The 17,012-nt window shown below is 39.1% G+C and overlaps 2 protein-coding genes across 2 annotated transcripts in view; one reads left to right on the top strand and one right to left on the bottom strand.

The window, feature by feature from the left end:
- Positions 1-1,178, bottom strand: part of kank1a (KN motif and ankyrin repeat domains 1a) — a 75,088-nt gene extending 73,910 nt beyond the window's left edge. The window contains exon 1 of the mRNA XM_017695518.2: positions 925-1,178. The gene's annotated coding sequence lies outside the window, so the exon portion shown is untranslated. The remainder of the gene's footprint in view (positions 1-924) is intronic.
- Positions 1,179-7,959: 6,781 nt separating this feature from the next.
- fbp1a (fructose-1,6-bisphosphatase 1a) lies at positions 7,960-16,753 on the top strand. Its single transcript, XM_017695522.2, has 7 exons — positions 7,960-8,250; positions 10,544-10,706; positions 10,804-10,896; positions 11,276-11,416; positions 12,180-12,317; positions 12,595-12,714; positions 15,684-16,753. The coding sequence occupies exons 1-7, from the start codon at positions 8,081-8,083 to the stop codon at positions 15,870-15,872; spliced, it is 1,014 nt and encodes a 337-aa protein (XP_017551011.1). The 5' UTR covers positions 7,960-8,080; the 3' UTR covers positions 15,873-16,753.
- The last annotated feature ends 259 nt before the right edge of the window (positions 16,754-17,012 follow it).

Here is a 17,012-nt window from a genome sequence, read left to right as displayed (position 1 = left end):
AAAGTTTGATCACAAAGTTATGACAAGAAATGAATACGTTGGAAAAAATGATGGTATACCCCTTGAAGAGTGGACAATTAAACAAAACAACCGAATAAAAACAGCCATCAGCCAAGTTTGAAGGATCTGTAAAATTATAACATATTACTACTCAGAAAGCATTCGTTCATTAATTTATCTTTCTTACTCGATGATTATCGGATACCGTGATATATCCGTAAAATATCACGATATTAACTCGTCAATAAACCGCCCAGGCCCAGCTCGCCCGCTCGAAGAGCAGACCGCACGCTTTCACTGCTGTAATCCCCTGCTAGCCAGCAGAGCCTGAACTGTCCACAACAGAAGTCAACCGCCTTCCTAAAGCCCATAATCATAAACCCGAGAACAGGTGGGCGAGAGAACCGGGAGAACAGAACCGGACAGCGGTCGGAAAGGTTGAAAACACGCTGCACTAATTAGGTTGACATCAGTTAGCTATCAAATATCACCCGAAACCCTCGAGAACTATCTTGGTGAGGACGTTAGCGCTCCGTTTTTCTGTTTCTCCTCAATTTTAAATTTTAACCGAATTCAGGCTGTGAAACTCGAGGCGCAGGACGGTTAAAGATTAAGGCTAAAACTCGACCACATAAGGACAAGACGAGGACTTAAACTAGCACGAAACGAGGCTGAAGTTGGCTTCACAGGCGCCAGCTTCTTTTTCCAATTCTACCGTTCCACCTTAAATGGCGCAGCAATTCCTATAACGCCTGAGGTGCCAGAATATAACTGCTGCTCCATTTAAGGTGGAACGGTAAAATTCACATAAGAAGTTAACTTCAGCCTCATGAATGCTACTGTAAGCAGTGTCTAATAATTGCGAGATGAAAGAGCCTACAAGCATTTTCAACGTTGACCATCGACAAAAGGCCAGCACCTTACCTCTTCTTCTGTTTCGCAGTCTTGTCATGAAGTTGTCGTTTCAGGTTTCGCAGGTTTCTCACGCCAGGTAGCCTGTTTGGCACTGTTGAATTTTACCGATAGAAAATAAAGTACTTTTTTGTATTGTAAGTGTAAATTTGGCTACTCGTAAAACGTTTTGAAAGAGTGTTTGCATCGCACTGCTCCGTAACAGCTTGCTCAGCTCGCTGTATCGCAGCTCGCCTCACCGCCGGCGAGGCGTCCCCACTGCGCATGCGCACACGCTGACTTTGAACACAGTCAATCTGCACCCTGACCAAACAATGACGTGCCGGGCGGCACAAACTCAGGTGCGCCACTACGCCCACCTTCCAGAGGACCCTCAAAACGGTCAGTCGCCTGAGCATTTTCAAACAGCGCTTAATACTACAAACAGCTCGAAAAATGCTTCCCAGTATTCTTGTTTTTTTTCTATATGAGTTTTTCGTCTCTAAACGAAAAGTGTTGTCTTAGTAATTTTGATCAACGTGACACTCTGGTAACATAACCTACTAAATGAATTGTTTTAAAACTGTTTTCACCAAAAATGATTGAATAACCGGGTTGAAATCTCAGGAACAGTTGAAGCGAATAAGGCTTGAGCACAGAGATCATATTCCCCACTGAGCTGATATTAATGCAGTAGAAAACACAGCATACAGCAAACGACAGAGCAGAAAGCTGAATCATTGTTTTAATCAAAACGGTTTCATTTAAATATTTATTTCAAACCATATTCATTTTATTTTTGTTTAAAATAACTGAAGGTCAAAAAACGTAACACGGCCGCGAATGTAGCCTAAAACACACTAGGTTAGCACTCAGGAGTGCTTAGTTTCACAGGGTGCACATGCTGATAACCATGTAGTTTACAGAAATTAAAAATGATATATAATTGTGATATATAAGAGTGTTGGATGGTCAAGCCAAATCAATTTTTGTGTGTAAATTGAGAGAACAGAATGAAAATACCGCACATTCCTGAATGAATCATCACAAATGGATGCTCCTTTTCTTTACGAGGGGGAACAGGCTTGGGTGAAAGGGCTGCCCAGGTTAAAATGACTTTTTAACACGTACTAAATAAACGAATAGGGAAAAATAGTTTAACATTAAATCTCTTGAAAAAACGTTATTTTTCCCCTTTAAACACTGAACCTAGTTGCGTGAGCACGAGAATGTATTTAGTTCGATTATTGGCCAGTGACTTTGAATTTGCCTTTTAGGCCGCAGCGCTCAGTTCTGCAAGACATTACAGCTAGTCAAACATTAACTTTCTACAGAAGTCTGGGTCACCTTAAACTCCTGCTACAACCTCATGCAGTGGTACCAAGACTAGGCACTCTTTATGCATGTTTTCATTAGTAGCGGCCTACACACTTAAACAAGATGGTCCTTCTAGGGTTCCTTAGTAAAGACTCGAATAATTTCATGCTTAAATGGTTCTTAGCATGGTGGAATGGTTCTTAAGGTTGATGGAGAATGTGTTATACATGTTAAGTATATGCAACAAGAAAGCTCTTCTCTTGTTATAAGCATGACATCATAACAATAGTAGAACCCCTTTTGATGTCAAATAGATCCATTCTCAAAAAGTTTCTATATAGAACCATATATAACACATTCTTCATCAAACGCCAAAGAGGCATTTAATTATGAAATGGTTCTATATAGAACTAATAGTTTACCTTTACTGAAGAACCCTTGCAGAAGCATCTACTTAAGTGTGTAGTCTTTGAAAGGACACATCTAAGCAAAATCAAAGAAATGTCAGTTACTGCTTAGTAGCAATGTGCAGTTAAGCACTATATCAGTGAATCTGACCACAGGTTAAGCACGCATACATTGGCAAACAGCAACATATGCTATGCAGGCTTATCGTGTATCAATTTTTGTTTACATGTGTTACATGCGTTATATCCTGCTTTCATATTGGTTTACTCACTAAGTGTGGTTAAAACCTTTTTTGTAATAATTTATGACTATTCACATGAAGGATTAATGGGGCTTATCTGAAGAGCAGTAGACCTCAAGGTGAACCATTATAATCCTCAAGGGTAAGCGCTCATACACTTTGAACACAGAGTAATAACGCAGATTACTTGTTTGGTTTGTTTGTGATCTGTTTTCTTTACGGGATCAAGAAGACCAGATTGACTGTAAGGGGTTCATATTCAGACAGTTTTGTCAGGGGCTTTATGGTGTGATGAAGCAAAAAGCAAAACTTTTTCACCTATTCTTTCTCAAATTCTGTGGTTGCAGTCTTTCACACAAATGAAGCATTTAAAGTAGTAAAATGAAAGGGATTTTGTTAATAGTGCTGACAACAGAGAAGTTTGGATTAAGGCTGACCTCTAGTGGCTGATGAAGGTAGTACTTGAAAAATCAAAGAAGAAAAAAAAATCTTAATAAACCAGATCATACAGATGCATATATAGTTATAAACTGGTGAGTCAAAAGTCACAGGACACAGCTTGATTTTATTTTTCATTTTATTAATATTAATAATATTAATATTTATATATATATATATATATATATATATATATGTGTGTGTGTGTGTGTGTGTGTGTGTGTGTGTGTGTGTGTGTGTATGTATATGATGTGTATATGTGTGAAAAATCTGTGAATAAGTTGAAAACCACGCCACGTTCAAAGTCACATAAATCACCTTTCTTCTCCGTTCTGATGCTCGGCATGAGCAAGTTTTGTTGACCAACTCTACATGCCTAAATGCATTGAGTTGCGGCCATGTGACTGGCTGATTAGCTATGTGTGTTAACAAGCAACTGAACTTTATTAGGTGTACCTAATAAATGTGACCTGAAGGTTGCTGGTTCGATCCCCAGCGCCAGCAGTCCATGACTGAGGTGTCCTTGAACAAGACACCTAACCCCCAATTGCTCCCCGGGCACCGTGGATAGGGCTGCCCACCGCTCCGGGCAAGTGTGCTCACTGCCCCCTGTGTGTGTGCGCTCACTAGTGTGTATGTGGTGTTTCACTTCACGGATGGGTTAAATGCGGAGGTGGAATTTCCCCGTTTGTGGGATTAAAAAGTGTCACTTATTCTATAATAATTACCTCCTTTTCACCTTTTTAAAAAATAGTTCATAAATAAATAAGCATTGATGTCTTTTCTTTCATTCATTTGAAGCCTTTTTAATTTATTCTGTGGCAAAGTAACTGTATTCCGAATTCTATTTTTATTAAATATAACATGAACTCAATACAGATAATTAATTTCTGTATCCTGAATAAATATTATGTTACATCCCAACCCTGCACACTACAGCCCTTATAGTTTCTTATAATGCTTTAGTGTTAATCTTTAATGTAAGAACTTCACTAAACAAGCCAAGTTATCTACTAGCCTTTATTTAATGTCCAGTCAAAACTGCAGTTTTTATTTGAAGGAAATGTTTCTGAGGAGATTAGATATAAGATAGTCCTCTCCCATAAGGAAGGGGAAAGTCAAAGGAAAAGAAGTGAATAAAAAACAGTTTAAAATGATTATTAAAAGTTAAAGAGAAAATTGCAGTAGGTAGTGCTGTCACTTCACAGCAAGAAGGGTCTGGGTTTGGTTCCCCGCCCCCCCAAGGTGTAGGTGTACGTGGGAATGTATATGTCTGACTGTCTGTCCTGTGAAGGACTGGCAACCTGTCCAGGTTGTTTCCTGCCTTCTGCTCAATGTCCACTGAGATAGGCTCCAGCAGCCCCCACAGCCCAGGAGGATAAGCAGTTTAGAAAAGGACGACTCAACACTCTGAAAGGATGTGTAGCTGTCAAGACGTCTGCCAGTGCAGTAAGATCATTTTCAGTAAGATCTTTGTTCAGGTCTACATGACAAATATAGGAGAACTGGCAGCTATGTATTTTTATTGGATATAAGGAACTGAATGCCGCTGCACAGCTTATTTATGTATTTAACACCATATCGTATAGAATAAGCTTTCACATTATGGTAACTGATGAATGTGTAGGCCTCACACATTCAAAGAGATTTTAAACATAATGTAGACCATGTTGCACAAAAAAGTCACAAAGGTCCTCTTATTGCTTATGAGTAACGTCCTTTATTCTGATGTCTCCCTACTGAAAACTGCAACATCATGCTTACTTGTGAATTCAGCCCATTCCTATCACGAGTGAAAATTGGGAAATAAACAATAGTGTCATTTATAAACTTCTGAACCTGTGTTTTGTAAATATACCTCTATGATGATAAGTTTGTTTTTAGGCCAGGAGCCAGGTCCAGCACTCAGGATGTTCTCTGCTACAGTTTTTCACTATTAATTCCTGTTAGTCCATGTCTTGGGCCATGTCAACTCCAACTCTAGGGGGCCGAAACCCCCTTTTTGGGACATGTTTCTGGAAAAATTACAGAAATTTAAATATTGATATTGATAAACGGGTGTAGAGGCATGATATTTGGCAGAAAGTATCCTGAAACAAAGGGGAAGAATGGAAAATAAGATGCAGGTGTTCACCACCATTCATTTTCAATATATTATTAGATTTCTCATTACAAAATTCACATTTGTAGCAAAAAAAGTTCCATCTAGAAAAGTTCAGAAATTCCTAAGCTTTATTTATTTAAGCCCAAGATGCCCTCTCCATTTTGAAAATTATGCTTCCAGTGGCCAAAAGTCTCCCACTGTACCTCAAATTAGAGAAAATGCAGACACTATTCTTTTTATATACCTAGACCATGACTTAGTTTATTTTAGATTTGAGCATTGCTGGTGAAGATGTAGTGTTTGCAAAGTTTTATGCAAAAGTTTTGACACCCTTGGACAAATTACGTTTTTTCATTTTATGTTTTCTACATGAAAATCAGTTAACCCAATCTCTACTGACAACCCATGTAGCATATTTTAATGCTTAGTAATTGTTACTTTCTTGAACTTCACGTATTGGGAATAAAACATTGTTGGGTAGGCATATTTTTGCAGTTAACACACAAAATAAAGCTGCATAAAGGGTCACTTCAATCAAGGGCAAAACGCAAAACAACAAGTAAAAGAGACAAAACATGGCAGAACAATCAGATACACAGTAAGTTGACAAAACTGATGAGAATCAGATCTGCACAAATCTGACTATCCAGAGGTCATATTTTTAAGTAATAGATTCTCTTATGTGCTGTCTAGTGGTACTGAATTCATACAGTTTAAGCACCTCTTAATGTTATTTCACAGTTACTTAATATTTAATTACCTTAAAAAATAGGACAAGTTAGGCCTTACGGTTGAACTTGACATGTCATTTCCTCTACTAGGTATAACAATTTTCTGTTTGATTAAGTGTTAATTAAAAAAATAAAAATAAAAATAAAGAATTTGATGTAACGCACTGTTTAATACATAATTCCATATTTTTTAACTTTCACACTAAAATGTGCCACAGCTTTTGCAGAGGCCGTATTTCATATTGAATTGTATGCCTAATATGTTAAATTCAGTAAATGAACAGTAACACTAAAGTGTGCAGAAGTGTGTTCTCTGTAGAGGATGTGTAACTTATTCTCACTCAGAAAATCAGCAAAGCATGTAATTTGGCCAGGCTGCCAAACTTTTGCATGCAATGATGCAAGCAATATATCTATCATTTTTTACTCAAATCTAACATCTTTAAGGAATCTAAGGTGTTAAAATGCCCAAAGTCATGAGAATTGTACATGTTGTACACATCTAGGTATATATAAATGGTATTTTTCCAGTTTGAGGTATTGTGGGAGACTTTTGGCCATGACAAGTATAATTTTTCAAGATAGAAAGGTTGGGCTTAAATTGAAGCTTTTGAATTATGAAAACATGTATAGATGCAGATATATGTTCAATATTATTATGTAATGCTAGGAATATTAACTTTTGATCTACAGTGAGTGTTTTTCTTTTTGAGGATGTTGAACATAATATTTTGAGAATGAATGGCAGGTCGCCAGTCCATCATAGGGCAGACAGACAGACAGGCATACATATACATTCCCACGTACACCTACACTTGAGGGAGGGGCTGACAATCAGCCTGAATCGTTTCCCACCTTGTGCTTTGTTTCAGGTTCAGTCACGCCTTTATGACTATTTATGCCATTTTAGTGCTTCACTATTTGAATCTATATCGCTTTTTCCAGAAATATGTCCCAAAAAGGGGTTTTTGGGCCCCTCGAGAGCAAACTACCCCGAAATGGAGTTGTTCAGTATCAGCTTGTGATGGCCTAAGATATAGGTTTACAGGAAATAATAGTGAAAAAGGTAGCAGAGAGTATTCTGAGTGCTGCACCTGACTCGATCAGTGCTAAACTCAGTGCATCTATGACCAGTTTTCAGTGGGCTTCATTCTGAACCACGAGTTGTGAATCTTTCTAATCTGTCAAATATACAGATATACCTAATATTTGACAAGAGAGTAATGCTTATGAATTAGACCAGTCCAATTAAGATTGGGAAAGGTCATGAAAAAGAACAGTAATCTTGAAGCAGTAAAATGTTTTAATCTATGGACCTACGTTTTGTGGATCTTTCTCTGTGTATACTTTCTTTTCTGTGCTCAAAGCGTTCATGTACTTTATGGCCTTCTGTCCAGTGTGTTTATAAATATAAATGCCCCTGGGGGTATTCCACAAAGCAAGTTGTCCCAGTTTAGCTAGATAATTTAAGTCCAAAATCAAGCCTGTCCAACAGGCTTGAGGGACATTCACGTTAGACAGTCCTGAACTTTGGGCCTAACTGAAAAATCCTTAGCGGTGGGATTTTGTTTGTTGGACCTGGATTACCCACCTCTAGGAACAATGCATATTTTCTATGTATTTGATAACTTTGGGAAAAAAAAAAATATATATATATATAATTCGTTGCCAAATACATTAAACTAAACAGTAATGTGGCTTACCTGTAACGGTGGGGTCGAGCAGCTGCTCGCGTTGCTAAGCGACACCATTGCCTTCAGTTGGTCGTTAGCCACGTTAGCGCGGCGCTGCTGAGCTGCTCCTTTAGCTCGAGCTATTGGCTCAGCCCTCCACTCCCCCTTCAGCCTCTCGGTATTTCCGTGTTGTGAGTCCGCTCAGCTGAATGAGTGGAGTTAGCTTGTTGTTCACTGAAGTTTCTCCAGCAGCACGTCGCGCCCTGCTTTAGTTAAAATGTCAGACAAAGGCCATTTCGACACCAACGTAGTGACTCTGACCAGATTCCTGCTGGAGGAGGGGAGGAAGGCTAAAGGCACCGGGGAGCTCACCACTCTGCTCAACGCTCTCTGCACGGCCATCAAAGCCATTTCCAGCGCTGTCAGGAAGGCAGGCATTGCCAACCTGTAAGTATTCAGCAAATACTCTAACAGGGCTTCTGGGGCGCGCTTTTAGCGTGCAAACGACTTAAAACTGAGTTTAGTTTTCAAAAACTAGATTCCAACTGCATAACAAAACAACTGACCTATTAAAGTTACAATTGAGTAGATAACTTTGCACCAAACTTAATGCTGTTTGTGAAAGCCTAGCTAAAGCAGTTAGCTAGACACATTTCTCCTCGTCTGCAAAACATTGCGCAGTCACAGGCTATCACTTTACTACTGTAGTGTGCAGTATGAGCACAGCCCCTCAAAATACCTGCATAGGGTTTGATTGCATAAAATAGCTATTTACCTTAGCTTAAGGATGCCCTGCTAGTAAAACCAGCGCAGACCTGCATGGCTGGTCACCAGCAAAACCAGCAGGAAGAAAACCTCGCATCTCCAACATGGTAACTTTACAGGAGAAGGAAAAAGCCTGCTTTACTTTTAATGCAAGTCAATGCAACCAGACATTTTCCCAGGTCATTTTGGGCCGTTTAATTTGGTCCATTGATCATGAAATTCATGTACAATGTAAAGAGCAATAGGAATTTCCAAATTATGTCAAAAGCTGAAAAATGACAAAAATGGAGACACAAGATTTTCTCCTGACAGCAGCGACGTTGTGTTTTGGATTCTAGTATGCTGCTCAACCAGCATGACTGTGCTGGGTGACCAGCTAGACCAGCACCAGACCAGTATAAACGAGCATAAATCAGCGGTTTGTTCCACTGGAGTGACATTAGATTTTACAGCACTCAGCTTAATGTTCATCTGTTCCTTGGCTTCATTGGTATAAAGAGCAGCTTTTGCTTAAACACGATTTGACAGTTTTTCTTGTCTAAACTTCTAAAATGCACACATTGAAAGTCTTTTAAAGGTGGTTTAAACAGCTGGCAGCTTTGAGTGTTGACATAACAACAAAGGAGATTATAATGTGTTGGGTTTAAAATGATGTTATATCATAAGATCTGAAGAGATTTCTGTTGAATATGCTCTATGTAATACATCCAGTATCAAAACACCCGGGGTGCTCTTTGTCAATAGCGTAATGACTAATTAGTGTCAGACTGACAAAGTTCCTCTTATTGTTTATGAGCAATGACTCATATTCTGACATCTCTCTCTGCTGAAATCTGCAAGATCATGCTTACTTATGAATTCAGATCATAGAGTGATCAGAAGAGACACCAGGGAAGTAACCAATAATCTAAAGTATGAAAGCAAACTATATGTAACTATATCCATCTTTGTTGCTATGTTGTGTGAATTGCTTTATACAGTGACTAATTTATTCTAGTGCTTAATAAATTTTTGCATCTTATGTATTAGTGCTGTGCAAAAGTCCAAGACCACCTTTATTATTTAGTTTCCAGACAAACTGAGTTATTCATTTTTCAGGAAATATTGCTAAGAATACTAGATAGATGATAATCCACTTGCATGAGGAAGGAGGAAGTCAAATGAAAATAAGCCTGGGGTTTTAAAATACTATGAAAAGATATGAAGAAAATGGGACTTTTAACAACTGTGCAAGGGCTGGTAGACCACCAAAACTGTCACTGTCAGATAAACAGCACTTAAAGCTTTCATCATTGAGAGAGTGGAATCAAAATCAAGCTCCTCGCATGTTTCTGTTCATCCTTTTACTGTGAGAAGACAACACTGTGGGTGTAAAAGGATGTGCAACTGTCAGACATCCTTTACTAAGAAAAGAGAATAGACAAAAAAGAACATTGCAGATCATAGGAAGAAGCTGCTGGTGTTTTCAGAATGATGGACTGACCACCCCGGAGTCCAGAACTCAACATCACTGAATGTATTTCGTTTACGTCTAAGACTGAACTTTTGTGGAGTGGAAAAATCTCCCTGTAGATTTCTTTGAACAACTGAAAAGTTGATGAGGCTTACTTTTCTGTTAAATATACATCTTCTGCTTTTTGCCTTTTTAACTGAAAACTGAACACTTTATTAAAAAGTGTTTAATAAAGGACTTTATTAAAGTTTTGACTCGTAATTAAGCTCAGATTTATGTTTTATAGTTGGTTTATGCTTTGCAATATACTGAAAACATATACTGATTACTGATAATTTGATTCACCCAAGCACTCACAAAAACACTCATCTGAAACTGTGTTTGGTCAGGATGCTCACAGTAAAAACTCTGTGATTGGAGGATTCCTTTGCATGTTTTGACATCCATATTGCAAAGGACAATGTTGCTATGAGATTAACAAATATTGTGCAGCCCTATCTGATGGCCAGTTTTCTCCTGCAGCTATGGCATTGCTGGCAGTACAAATGTGACTGGGGACCAAGTGAAGAAGCTAGATGTCCTCTCCAATGACCTGGTCATCAACATGATCAAATCCTCCTTCACATCCTGCGTGCTGGTCACAGAAGAGAACGACACTGCTATTATAGTGGAGCCAGACAGGAGGGTATGTTTAAAGCAAACAAATAAGACCAATTCTCTTGAAGTTCTTCCTCGTGTGTGGAAGTTGGTTATATTTAAAATGTTCATTGTTGTGATTGCAGGGTAAATATGTGGTCTGCTTTGACCCTCTTGATGGATCCTCCAACATTGATTGCCTGGCTTCCATTGGGACCATCTTTGCCATCTATAGAAAGGTATGATTTTTTCCTGCACCGGCTTTACAGTCAATAGTCGCTAGGTTCAGTCACATTTTACGATGCATCCTAATAAAACACAGCACACTGAGTGCTGATTATTTTGGGGGATTTTTAACTTTCCATAGTTATGGCGTTGTTGCAAGGAAATTGATTGCGAAGTGCATTTTAATGAAATCTTGAACATTTTCATCCTCAACAAATTTCAGTTTAAATTTCATAAATCTTTCTTTAGCAGTTTTTATTTACTGTCATAACTGTCTTATTGACATAGATGGACTAAGTAGGTTAACATTGCTCAGTTTACATGGAATTTAGCTTCATAAAATTGACCAGATGGAGACGTTATTATGTAATCACACGTCAATCTATTCTCCAGTGCACAAATGATGAACCGAGTGAGAAAGACGCCCTGCAGCCTGGCAGAAACATTGTTGCTGCTGGGTATGCGCTGTACGGCAGCGCCACTATGGTGGTGCTCTCCACCGGCCAGGGAGTCAATTGCTTCATGCTGGATCCGGTAAGTTTACTGTAAAACATGCCACTGTCCAGAACATTCGAATTACTCGGCATATTAATAAATGTGCTTATTTTATTTAATTAAATCACACACTTTTACACAATGTGGATTTAAATATGAGAACAGTCATTTTAGAATGTTCTGAAGTGTCCTAATAATGATTTGAAAGCATTGAATTTAAACAAGACGAGCATGTTAGAATTATTTTATACATTTATCTGCAACAAAGTTAAAGTGTTGAAAACACTGAAAGTGTATACAGTAATCATTTGTATAATATTATAAACTAGACAACAGAAGAGCTTGTTACATGTTTTTTTTTCAACATTTTAAATATTTGGGAGACCACAAAATGTTAATAAATGATGAATAATATATGGTAATTATCTATTTATGATGACATAATTTAGTTTTAAATGTATTGAAATGTATCTACTTTTTTTTTCCAAACCTGTGCAGTTGCACAGGACAAGCATGTTTACCTTCGTTAAAATTTGTGAAAACACTGATTACAAACCTTTGAATGGAGACCCCAAACTTCCAAATGCCAATGAAAGGCTTTTTTCAAGTCTTTCATTTATTATAATGTAATAAAATCTTGCTCATAACAAATTACTCCTGAAAGTTATGAGTATTTAGTGTATTTCTGAGCACAGCAGTGCATTCCTGAAGGCAGGATATAAGGAGGGCTTGCGAACTGACGTGCTCAAGAATGCAGAATAACCATGACATGCCCTTGTGTGTGCCTGTTTGTCTTTTGCAGGCCATTGGGGAGTTCATTCTGGTGGAAAGAGATCTGAAAATAAAGAAGAGAGGAAAGATCTACAGTCTGAATGAGGGATATGCCACGTACTTTGATCCTGCTGTTACAGAGTACCTTCAGAAGAAGAAATTCCCAGAGGTACAGCCCTGCACCTGTGCACAGAGCTTGACTAAATATAATTAGTGACTGCCTGCCTCAGTCAAAATAATCAGTAGATTACAGTAACCTGCCTGATTACTAATTTAATCAATAGTGACCGTCTTAGAATACATACAGTAATTTACAGTGTCCAGGTTCATATGAATGCATACTATAAATGTATGGAATTCCAGTGTAAAGAATATCTGCATGTGTGCCAGGACTCAAAGGGTAACCCCTTTATAGATGAATGATGAGATGCTGTTTGTTTGTACAGGGTGGCAGTGAACCTTATGGGGCACGATATGTGGGCTCCATGGTAGCAGATGTGCATCGGACCCTCGTGTATGGAGGCATTTTCCTTTACCCAGCCAACGTGAAGAGTCCCAAAGGAAAGGTACAACGATTTTTTTTTGTTAGCTTTGGAAATGATGATATGAGTCCTGAAAGGCTTTCAGTCAGATTGCGACAGTAAAGGTGCACTTTGTATGAGAGCTTTACTTCTACATTATGTTAGAGAAATGACTGAGAACATGAAGGATTGAGATTTCACACAGACAGGTAAAACCAAGAAAACTATGTTTGCCTTGTTACTTGTGCCAAGTTTTAGGTGTCTGAAAAGGAATGTGTGTCTTTGCTCACCTTTGCTCTCCTTCTGTCGACTAATGGCACGCCTTGTAAAGTCTACAGAATGTCGCTTTCCAACTGTGTCAACAGAACCCTACAGCTGGAACAAAATCAGCTTCTGTATACACATTCTTTTAACTTGGATTACATAGATGTGTTGTTAGAATTTCTAAAGCCAATGCACAGTTTCTTATATCTGTATTAGAAATTTTACATAAGCGCTGAAGCTACCAAAGAATTCTTACTAATTTATCCACACTTTCATCGCAGATGATGGCATCAATATTGCCATCAGTTTCTACCTGTAGGGGGAGCTGTGAAGCTCTGCCAGTTTTCTTCCTGTTCCAACATGACTGCGCACCAGTGCACAAAGCAGGGTCAGTAAAGACATGGATGAGTTTGGTGTGGAAGAACTTGACTGGCCAGCACAGAGTCCTGACCTTAGCCCGATAGAACACTTTTGGAATGAATTAGAACAGAGACTGCGAGCCAGGCCTTCTCATCCAACATCAGTGTCCGACTTCACAAATGCACTTCTGAAATAACGGTCAAAAATTCCCATAAACTCACCCCTAAACCTTGTGGAAAACCTTACCAAAAGAGTTGAAGCTGTTATAGCTGCAAAGGGTGGGCCCACATCATATTAAACCCTATGGATTAAGAATGGGATCTCACTCAACTTCATATGCGTGTGAAGGCAGACGAGCGAATACTTTTGGAAATACGGTGTATATCCATTAATTGGAATTAATGTCCATTACCATTTAATTTATATTTATTAATATTAAAGAAGCTATATCTTGTGGACTAAAGACTAAAAACAGTCTTCTTTTTTGGCTGTTCTCTTCAACGCTTAGAATTAAATGGGCTGTTTCCATCACAGTGCCTTTAAACTTGATATATCAAAATGAGCTCTGTTCTTATTGGTTGCCCTGTATTACACCTCCAGACTGAAACACTCCTTATAACTTCAAGATGAATCAGCTGAAATAAACTAGATTGAATCGTCTTGTATATGTAAATAGGTTTGTTTTGTGACATCACATTCAAAACTGGCTATTGCAGCTTAGTTTTCATATATGGACTGTATAGACTTATGAGTGAACAGTATGTTTTGAAACTTTGTAAACTCAATCTTTTATTTTTCCCCCCCAAGATATGGGCCTTATAATTAAATCTTATTAATTAAAGGGTCCATTAAGTGCACTATTAAAACCGCATGATACAGACAAAATAGAACACTGATTATATTGATATCATTGCAGTTGCAGACTTTGCAGTATATAAGCACACTTGGGAACATTCACGCAACATGACAGAAAACTCATCTGCAATAGTTTGACTAAAATGTAGCACATGGAGTAGCACTTGCATTGTAAGCGCTCTGTTGTATCAGCATTGCGCTTGACTGTAATTATTTGTTATATATATATATATACACACACACACACACACACACACACATACATATATACACGCACACACACTGCTCAAAAAAAAGGGAACACTCAAATAACATCCTAGATCTGAATCGGGCCAGTCCATAGCTTCAATGCCTTCACCTTGCATGAACTGCTGACACACTCCAGCCACATGAGGTCTAGCATTGTCCTGCATTAGGAGGAACCCAGCGCCAACCGCACCAGCATATGGTCTCACAAGGGGTCTGAGGATCTCATCTCGGTACCTAATGGCAGTCAGGCTCTCTTGCCATCTCTGGCAAGCACATGGAGGGCTGTGCGCCCTCCAAAAAAATGCCACCCTACACCATTACTGACCCACTGCCAAACCGGTCATGCTGAAGGATGTTGCAGGCAGCAGATCGCTTTCCACGGCGTCTCCAGACTCGGTCACGTCTGTCACATGTGCTCAGTGTGAACCTGCTTTCATCTGTGAAGAGCACAGGGCGCCAGTGGCGAACTTGCCAATCCTGGTGTTCTCTGGCAAATGCCAAGCGTCCTGCACGGTGTTGGGCTGTGAGCACAACCCCCATCTGTGGACGTCAGGCCCTTATACCATCCTCATGGAGTCGGTTTCTAACCGTATGTGCAGACAGATGGCACATTTGACCTGCTGGAGGTCATTTTGCAGGGCTCTGGCAGTGCTCCTCCTGTTCCTCCTTGCACAAAGGCGGAGGTAGTGGTCCTGCTGCTGGGTTGTTGCTCTCCTACGGCCTCCTCCACGTCTCCTGGTGTACCGGCCTGTCTCCTGGTGGTGCCTCCAGCCTCTGGACACTACGCTGACAGACACAGCAAACCTTCTTGCCACAGCTCGCATTGATGTGGCATCCTGGATGAGCTGCACTACCTGAGCCACTTGTGTGGGTTGTAGAGTCCGTCTCATGCTACCACGAGTGTGAAAGCACTACCAACATTCAAAAGTGACTAAAACATCAGCCAGAAAGCAGAAAGGTACTGAGAAGTGGTCTGTGGTCCCCACCTGCAGAACCACTCCTTTATTGAGTGTGTCTTGCCAATTGCCAATAATTTCCACCTGTTGTCTTTTCCATTTGCACAACAGCTGTGAAATTGATTGTCAATCAGTGTTGCTTCCTAAGTGGACAGTTTGATTTCACAGAAGTTTGATTTACTTGAAGTTATATTGAGTTGTTTAAGTGTTCCCTTTATTTTTTTGAGCAGTGTTTACATATATATATATATATATATATATATATATATATATATATATATATAAAATATAAATATATAAAGCTTCTTTATTTGTTTTCCTCCATTATAGCTTCGTCTGTTGTATGAGTGCAACCCCATGGCCTTCATTATGGAGCAGGCTGGGGGGATGGCCACCACCGGGACCATGAACGTGCTGGACATCCAGCCCGAGAGCCTCCATCAGCGAGTCCCAGTGGTGCTGGGTTCCCCAGACGACGTTCAAGAGTACATCTCCATCTACCAGAAACATCACAAGTGACCAGACATGTAACACTAAAGACCTACCAAGGGCAATTCCTAAAAGAGAGACCAAAAATCAAATGCCAAAAACTTGAAACACTCCAAAGTGAAGAACCAAAATATCATGTTGATGCTCCTATCTACCTTAGAACTTAAAGGGGCTGTTGCTCTATCATTGGCTTAGCAGCAGTTTAATCTCACAGGTTTGGCTAAATAAGTAACTTAAGTGGTTTAACACAAAGCAGCTGTGTATTAAATTTAACCTGACTGCTATGTCTAAACAAGCATGAGTCTCATCTGCCACTTCTGCTGATATGGATATACTGTCAAATTTACGTTATGAGCAACCCAATTAAATAAGTAAAAAAATATGGTTCTTTCTTTAATCCTCAGTAAAACCATGTCTTTAAGATAAGAATAAGACAAGAAGCAGGTTTAAGATAAACCTCAGGTAAATCTGACACACAGCACCACCAGATGTGTGATTTTTAAATGACACAGCAATTGGGTTCAATTTAAAATACATTTCTGTGCACATTTTAATGCACAAGAATCTACAACTTCTAAACTCCAAAATCACAGCTAGTTACACGCCAATCCACAGCTAAGCTAATGACAGTCCAATTGTTCCAATAATGCACAACACAAATGAACATTCCTGAAGTAAAGCGTTTAATTTTGCACTTCATGGAACACCATGTTCACATTTTTTACAACCTACTGAAGAATCCATGAGTTACTGACTTTGTAGCAATTAAAGAATGTGCTGCTGGTCAAAGATAGAAAAACAAGCTGAAGCAGTTTGAATCCTGACAGTTTAACATCTATGCATTACGACCCATGTGCCTTTTCTGAACCAACGCAGAAGATGTGAATAAATGCATATGTGCCAAAGAAGTAGATGTGATTACTTGTGGTGTTTTGGCTTTTGTTAGAGGAAAAGATTTACAACTGTGAAAGTTGAAGCGACGGTGAAGATAAATGAGATGAAACACATGCCACACAGTCAATATATCATAAAGGCTTAGTGTATTTTGAGACTTGCTGCTACTTAATATGGCAGATGTGAAGATCCTGCAGTGGTGCTGTTACACTCGTCTTTACAGCAGTCAAATTTCTGTGTGAAAGTGGTCACGTACTGCAGTGCAGGCGACCTTTT

Source organism: Pygocentrus nattereri, chromosome 20 (assembly GCF_015220715.1).
Source record: "Pygocentrus nattereri isolate fPygNat1 chromosome 20, fPygNat1.pri, whole genome shotgun sequence".
NCBI classification, from domain to species: domain Eukaryota; kingdom Metazoa; phylum Chordata; class Actinopteri; order Characiformes; family Serrasalmidae; genus Pygocentrus; species Pygocentrus nattereri.
Note: the sequence above shows the minus strand (reverse complement) of the source record. Positions and strands in the feature narration are given on the sequence as shown.

Bases quoted from the DNA above. Each gene is read 5' to 3' on its own strand.
- fbp1a (XM_017695522.2), top strand. From the start codon at position 8,081: ATGTCAGACAAAGGCCATTTCGACACCAACGTAGTGACTCTGACCAGA. The intron at 10,707-10,803 runs GTATGTTTAAAG...TTGTGATTGCAG, and splicing joins TAGTGGAGCCAGACAGGAGG to GGTAAATATGTGGTCTGCTT. The intron at 12,318-12,594 runs GTACAGCCCTGC...TTGTTTGTACAG, and splicing joins AGAAGAAGAAATTCCCAGAG to GGTGGCAGTGAACCTTATGG.